The sequence below is a fragment of the Acyrthosiphon pisum genome, chromosome X (genome assembly GCF_005508785.2).
Source record: "Acyrthosiphon pisum isolate AL4f chromosome X, pea_aphid_22Mar2018_4r6ur, whole genome shotgun sequence".
Lineage (NCBI taxonomy): Eukaryota > Metazoa > Arthropoda > Insecta > Hemiptera > Aphididae > Acyrthosiphon > Acyrthosiphon pisum.
Window position 1 is genome coordinate 12,550,331 of NC_042493.1, and position 8,531 is coordinate 12,558,861.

General features: G+C 33.6%; 1 protein-coding gene across 5 annotated transcripts in view; it reads right to left on the reverse strand.

The window, feature by feature from the left end:
* Positions 1-3,903: 3,903 nt before the first annotated feature.
* LOC100576058 overlaps positions 3,904-8,531 on the reverse strand; it is a 98,527-nt gene continuing 93,899 nt past the window's right edge. For all 5 annotated transcript variants that reach the window (XM_008183188.3, XM_029485949.1, XM_029485947.1 and 2 more), the window contains 2 exons: positions 8,145-8,222; positions 3,904-4,604 (listed from right to left, as the gene is read on the reverse strand). In XM_008183188.3, coding sequence (XP_008181410.2) covers positions 4,554-4,604; positions 8,145-8,222 — 129 coding nt within the window. In that variant the 3' untranslated portion in view covers positions 3,904-4,553. The remainder of the gene's footprint in view (positions 4,605-8,144; positions 8,223-8,531) is intronic.

The following is an 8,531-nucleotide window of genomic DNA, read 5'->3' on the forward strand; positions in this document are numbered from 1 at the left end:
CCGGACACGAACTACCACGGTCTGCTCGCATAGAGCGTGCGGCAAAAGACACACGACCGGTCTGCACGCAACGAGCACACGGCAAAGACGAACTTTAGATCGCCGGCGGCGACTTGGCTGGAGCCCGGCGTCCACGGACCGCGCGACGCGCTGTCTCGCGGACCGGTTGTCACACAAGGTAATAAAAGTGGCGGCAAGTTCGAACAATGTTTAAGTTCATTTTAATTTATTACGTCATGTTGTGTATCACCAATATCATCTAACGTATTTGCTTGTCAGACTTATAAATTGCCATGAATATCAGGATGATATGTCAATGTGAACTATATAATATTTATTATTTATATTAATTTCAGATGATCGTATTCGCTATACGGAAAGAATAGACGGCTGGTTTATCTTTATTTCTCAATAAATAATATTATATTCTAAGGAATTTTGTTTGGTGGACGGTGATTATAACTTGTCATCTATTTCTATTATTCATATTTTAATTAGAATTTAAACATATTTATAAAATTCTTGGAAATAACACCAGTCGTTTTGTCAGGACAGTAATGAGCTAATATATGCTACTTATATAAATATATTAGTATATTTTATATAAATGTATAACCGAATTTAGAATATTAATTATTATTAATTAATAAGTATTAAAGAGGAATAATATTTATAGCCATTCAGAATAACTTCATATATTTTTAGCCTGGGAAGTTATTTTACGTATAAGTTCTGCCTGAGACAATGAGAATAAAAATGAAACATGTTCGAACAGATCTAGCTAACTTTCACAAAAAAATTTATCTTTTGAATTGTTATGGTCCGTCGACATCCACCAGTCCGTGATCGTGAATAATTATACTCTAGTTGTTTTTATTTTATAATCATATTCGTTTATTAATTAATATCAAAATGCATAAGAATGTATGCGGCAAAATTATTTATATCCGGGCCGTGCGGTTGGCTTGAATAAGCGGACCACGACGGGTGGTGTCGGGCCTGTAGTTTGCGCGACCATAATAATATATAAAAGATAGGACGTTATATTAAAAATTATACAATAACAAGTAGGAATTAGCTCATCAACTTAAACTACATTCGATTAGCCGTTGATTGTGTACTATTGCTGCGAATCTAGGGATTTTTAAGAGCATACGGTAATATTCACAGTCACAATAGTTAGAATACGGAATTCATATTCCTGTTATATAAATATCATACGAGGCTCTAGAAAGGAAGGCTAGACATATATTATTTTATAAAATCCTGCGAATCAAAATACCTATTTTGTCACCGTGATACTGACCGTCGAACACTATCCCGAAGGAATACATACCAGATGCAGAGTACAATTACAACAGCCGCCGCATAAGGTAAGTGGTTAAATATATATATATATATTATTACAATATAGACAACGCAAATAACATTAGGTAGATATAACACAGTAATAGGATGACCTAACGTATACACTCTTAGAAGGAATACAAATTTATAACTGTTAAATATACACACATACACATGTATTTACTCACAATCCCTCTTAGTTTAACATTTGTGTATAAGTCCATACCGATTCGTCGGCTACGTACTACGTCGTAGAGCTGGTTATATTGAACCGTCGTTCCTCCGAAGGACACAAGCAACCATTCATGCTGCATCCCTTCACCCATTGAAATAGGTCGTTAAACCAGCATATTCGTCGTATTTTACGTGTAGTTTCATTACGCCAGATTTAAAAACACACCTATCTCCCTAAAAAAACTATTACCTTCCCCTACCGCGTAATTTTATCTCACTACATGCATATATACATTCATTATTACTCATCAGTGTACAGTGGTGGTTTTGGGGGTGAGGCAAGTAAGGCGGTGCCTCACTTAAAAATGTAGGAAGAGGAATATGTTTTTTTAAGCAAATTAGACATTAGTAATACTAATTATATTACATTTTTGTTTCTTTTGAATAATATTATATTAATGGTCAGAATTTTGTCAAAAAAGAATATAACATTATAAAACAAACATTATTTCGTAATTAATAGTTATAAATATCAGGGCTTGAAACCAATTGAAATAATTTTGGTTTTGGTTTTGATTTTGTATACCGTTTTTTATTTTTTCGATTTCGGTTTCAATTTTTCAATACCAGTATTAGGAAATTTCTGTTTCAGTTTCGGTTTTGTATACCGGTTTCTAAAGTATTTCCAGGGGGCTGTGTCGTCTATATAACTATCATTGTTTGTTTCTTATTGTCATATATATTATTTGCTATCAATTATAATTTTTATCATTACTATTAATAAAGCAACTAATAATTTTACGAAGAATGAAATGGTTATTAACATTTTAATCATTATCTTAATTTTATTATGAGTATTAATTATGCATATTAATGGAATTTACGTATTTAAAAACACGTCCATTAAAAAAATAAATAATTATGGTTTCCAATTTTTTACAGTTTCGATTTTGAATTTAATACCCGTACCCAATTTTTTTCGGTTTCGTTTTTGTTTACGGTATCGGTTTCAGTTTTAAAACAGCTTATACTGGTTTCTGAAATTGGTTTTGAAAATGGTTTCAAGCCCTGATTAATATAATAATAATATAACAATATTATGGTATCAGTTTATACGGGAGTACGCCAGTACGGCCGTACGAGAACGGGAGTGCGGGTCGGCTGGTCTCGTAATCTTCCGCCCGTACCCTTAAGAGCGATCGCTGCCGGTGCCTCTCACGTTTAGGTGTATTTAATATTACTAAATAATCCGAAACAGCACACACACGCGCCGTACGCATACCACACGCACTCCATATGCGACGATTGAGGCGGCATGTATACATTGACTCGGCCGAAGAAAATATTAATGTACGATATAATTATTGAATTATCATCAGTGTTGGTGACATTGCGTAAAAATCAGCAAAACGACGTACAATTACAATCACGGATATATCTTAGTCCGTGATTACAATACTGCAGTTATCTTCTTTTCGTATTTTGTATTTTAAAAATGTAAATATGTATTCCGTGTAAAAACATGAATAGTGTAAATAATAAATAAAAATATGTACAGTATCAAGGAATGTACGGAAAGAACCTCTACGTAGTACATTCTAGGCAACAGCGGGCAGTAGCGATTTATATTTTATAGTAACTACCTACTGGTTAATCTTTTCTACAAGTCAAATTTTTGTATCCATAATTAGTTTGTGTTTTAATTTTTTAATTTTTCATACATAAATGATACATGTATGTAAACTTTTAGTCACCTCAGTCAAAATTGAATCCCAAAACCGCCACTGTCAGTGTACAGGTATATTAATATATTATATCCAAATTATGTTTGGATTTTCTTTTTACCAATACGCAGTATTGTATGATAATCCCGCCATTTGATCTTTTGTGCCGTAGTTATGTAATTTTTCTACTAGGATGTGTTTAATAAAACAAAATTATAATCGTTGGATCTTGCGAGTCATTACTTAGATCATTTATTAAGTGTATTATTGCTAAACCTTATCCTGTCCATAATCATAATATTTGATTTTAAATCTATATTATTATATTGCTTATCTCCGGTACATAACAATATAACTAACAACGGACTTGCGTACTTTATTCTTTAAACAGCACGACAAACTGATATCGGTCATGATTTAGGGGTCTATGTTCCAAATATCAATAATCTCAAAACGATCACGAAACCAAATATGGGTGCGATCGAACACAAAATTAATAATATCTCGATAATTAGATGAACATTGTTTAATCGTCTTTTTTTAATATATTGGTACTGTACAAAACTTGTTATGGTACCGATTGTTCTCTAATCGTCTTTAATACCAGATTTGTGATTTAAGTATATATGAAATAGGCTTAAATACATTAACAAATGTGTAGATTATAATATAGAATAACTAGTTCAGTGACCAAACACGGTGTCCGAATAACCAAATGAATAGAATATTAATGTCAAGTAAGTATTTGTTTAAATAGTAAACATTTTAGTTTAGGCTTAAATGGACAATGTGTATTCAGAATTCCAAGACACAAAGAGATGGGCTAGGATTCATTAATCCCTTTCATATTAAGATTGTATTCATTGCGTTCCTTCTACTTTTGATGAGTATCGGTGGAATGAAACGTTATGGGAGTGGACACGTCCGTAAGTTTTTATGTGCCTCGGTGTAACTTATTTTTGCTAGTAAAGCATCTGTGCTGTTCTGTAGAATGTTGTTAAGAGTTGACGTGTACCTATGAACTGTAGTGCGTTATTCTACACCACATATGGTCACATCGGAATTAGCTATTCTGTGTATTTATTTAGATATAGTGTGAACATATTTTTTTATTACAATAGTTTTAAAAACAATAGATAGGTAATATTAGGTACAATATACAGTATGTGTGAGAGGGGCAACCTGATAGTACAATATCTAGATATAACTGAAAATAAATGTTGATACAATATGTGTACATTTCAAAAGAAGATAACAATATTAAAGTGATGAAATAAATATAATTATTAATGATTAATTTTCTTATTGTTATCCGAACATGTATTGAGTTATCCATTCGTATATAGATTCAGTTTTTGTCTGTAATATAATGTAAAGTGCGTATTACAATTTTAAATCTTTAATATATTACAGTATATTAATTATTATAAACGTAATGTGTATCTTATCCTGAAAAGAAATAATTTACAAAGAATAAAGATACTCTTTGAATCGCTAACTGCAGAAATGTAACAAGTCCATTTTTATCTATTTTTATCTATTTTGATTTTGTTATCATTTTTCATTAAGCTCGCGTAAGTACATCGTTTACTGCAAAAAAAAAGTCAAACCTGACTGTCCAAATGCTAAATATAGTGTTTGGAAATTTCAGTTTACTACAGAAAAGTACATTGTTATGATTGTCATGTCATTTAATTATAAAAATGAACCTATCCTCTTTCTGCAGTTAGTGATTCATTTAGTATTTAATTTCAAAGTATAATAGCAGGGCAACATGAGAAATACGAGAAATGTATAAGTACTAAATAGGAAAATTAACAGTAAAAAAAAAATGGGAAAATTTCTCTACTGTAGATATAGTAAGTAAGGTTCTAAAATTTTTTTATTTGAATCATTTCATATTAATGAAATATAAAAAAAAATTTAATTTAAAGCTATAGTAAAAGTTCAGTAAATACCTCTACTTAACTAATTGTAAAATGAAAAATATAATAGAAATATTTCTTATATAGTTTATTTATTTTTATTTTATTTTTATTTACGGGCTTAGCCGTTTGACAAAACAAAACATTTAAGAAATAATATCAAATTTACAAACAACATATAAGTTACGTATATTATACTGTGATACTTTTCTTAATATTATGCTAATACGTATATGTGTACAAAAGAAAAATAATGATGTAGCAGATTAATATATATATATCAGACATAAAAGGTAAGTTGGGAAATATTGACATTGGCAAGTGATAACAGTCTTGTAATAGGTTCGTTAACTAAATATTTAGAGGTATAGGGAGGAACATAGAAAATAACGGAGTGTCGAAAATTACGTTGAAGGACTTTAAAGTTAATTAAATTAAGAAAAAATGGTGAATCGATTTTCCCAAATAATAGCCCATTTAAGAATTTAAGTCCATTCGAGTGCCTCAATTTTAAAAGTATTTCAATGTTAAGTTCCCAAGAACTAGGGCTATAGTCATGAGGTGAATATTAAGTATGGAGAATGAAACCAGCAAAGCTCAGAAATTTTCATTGGACCATTTCAGTTTGTCTAGAGTGGCCAGAGGTATGCGGATCCCGTATAACAACGCCGTACTCTAAAATCAGTTCTACGAGTGCATATTATAAGGTACCTATTTTAAGATAAACCAAGTTTAATATCCTGGGCTAGTCTTCTCATAAGTTCAAGTATTCTGTAGGATATACAGTATATCAAATCAATATAAGGTCTGGGGGTAACAAAATTATTGAACTTAAAACCCAAGTCAACAATGGTATCAATGCGTAAGATAGTTGAGTCGGATAGTTCATAGGGCCATTTTATAGAAGAACGCTTTCTGGAGAATGACATTGTATGACATTTTCGAAGTTAAGTGTCAAGCCCAATGAATGAAACCACCCACAACATTATCAAAGTCCCTTTGGAACCTATGATAATTTTCAAGAGTGTTTACTTGCATAAGAATCTTCATATCATCAGCAAAACAGAGTAATTTGTTATGATAAAAAACCTAAGTGACTGTTGACAAATAAAGAGAATAATATTGAAGACAAGTGACTTCTATGTGGAACAACAGAAGGGGCCGAGAAAACATCTGAACAAACACCCAATACCTTGACTCTAGATTATCTATAACTGAGAAACTACCTAAATTATTATACAAGGGCTCACCAAACTCTGCAACAACAGGTATTTTTATTTTTATTAGTGTATCGTGCTTTACTAAATCAAATTTTTTTTGTGAAGTCTGTAAAGATTACGTTTAGTTGAGCATTATTTTTTAAAGCTGTTGGTACCAAATTCATTATTTTTAAATTTCGCGCGAGGTGGCCGTCACGTCTCGGGTCGCAATGTTTGCCATCTTGGAGTCTATCGCCGACGCGCCGTAAAGTCGACCTTTGTACCATTGGAGAGGGGACGGTCTCGCCGCAGTCGATCCTCCAGCGATCGGCCGCCGCAGCCACAAACTTTGTCGTTTACCAGCCGTCTTGGTAATTTGTCGCGTTAGCCGTATGCTGTTACGGTCGCGATCCGGTGCGCCGCCGCCGTCAATACACGCTTTTTTGTTCCGTGCATCCCATTCCTCGTGCTCACCGGCTCGTCGTGCACATCCTTGTGTCCACGATTCGAATCACGGCCGCCTTGTGCTGAAAATTACGAATCATTCGTTTTCGTCTCCGTCGCCCGCCCGATCATTTCGCTGTGCGACCACGAACCCGCGGTCATTTACACCGTCCACGTGGTTCCTTTGATCGAGCCGCCGGTGCTCCCTCGTGTCGCGACGTACGTAGTGCCGACAGTCTGTGTCTCTCGACCGCCTGTGTCTCGATTCACAAACATTGTATTAGTTTTGTCGCTCGCCTGACTTTCACCGTGTGATTCCAAACCCTGCTCGGTCACAACCACGTGTTTCCGCCAGCCGGCTTTACGCAGTGCGAACCGTGCTCTGTTGTTTTATAATTTTTTGTTGTTGTTTACGCCGCAACAACGAACGTACACGTGTCGCTCCTATTGCGTGTGCAAATCTTGCAACCAGTAAGTATCGCGTTTGATCATCCTGATCAACGCCCACGTCGTCCAGTTTTGGATCACCTCCACACGTCAACCGTCGACCATTTCGTCAAATTTGACGATAGTACAAGTGTTGCGACCTAGCCCACTTCATCGCCCAGGTCACCTGTAGCATCATCGTTGTGTTGTCAACACAAACCATCCGGTATCAGGTCGTACACACGTTATTATTTTATCATTTGTTAACTATTTTATTTTGATTTATTCGTCATTTGTTCGACGTACCTACTATTGTATTATTATATTTTGTGTTATTCGATTGTCTCGGCCGTTCATATGTGATCGTGCCTCATGTATACTGACCTTAGTTCTTAAGTTTATTTTCTGCAGAAAATCTTTAATAAATCATTCTGCATATCATACATACAAAAACATTGTTGTTAAGGGTCACCCTAATACTCATCATCTTAGAACTCAAACTAATCGTATTCTGAACCATCCCAAATATACAGTCCACTCTCTCCCTCCTTTACAGGGCTATCCACGCCGTATTTGATTGTTGTGACGCAAGTAATCGAACACGACAGGTTACGTGTAGGTCGCCGTCCGTGCGCACATAAACACACATACGCGTATACACGTCCGCCGGATGCTCGTGCAGCCCTCTCGCACAAAAGCATTAAAAACGGATGAAATGAAAAAAAAAATGCACGAGAGAGTAGATCGTACTGGACGAAAGCCATGTTGTTTTTCCATCAAAATTCAAACATTATACAAATTACATCATTACCTATCTTATAAATATTAATTATATTATGTACATTTTTATTATTCATAAAATATTAAATAAAATATAGCTAATACAAATTAATATTTTGATTTACCTCTTCAATTAAATGTCTGTTTTGTATCATTAAATACATACTTAATAGTTCATGAGCTTCCATATTTCTAGCTCGGTCCTAAATTTAATATAAATAAAGTAGTGAATAAAAATAGTGATATTTAGAGCTATGAAAAAAAAAATAAGTAGGTATATTATAAGTATAAGTGTTATAAGTTACAAAAATTATCACATACATTATAAGTGTGTACCCATAGAACATTTTGTAAAATTTTATGTCATATAAAATATTTCCACAGTACCTATACTTAAATATAAAACGAAGGATAATTATTTATGACGAGCTGTGCAAGATGTGAGATGATGCAATAAACAGATACGTTATACATATTATGCATTAAGGGGCCTCGCTACGGTCATTATTTAA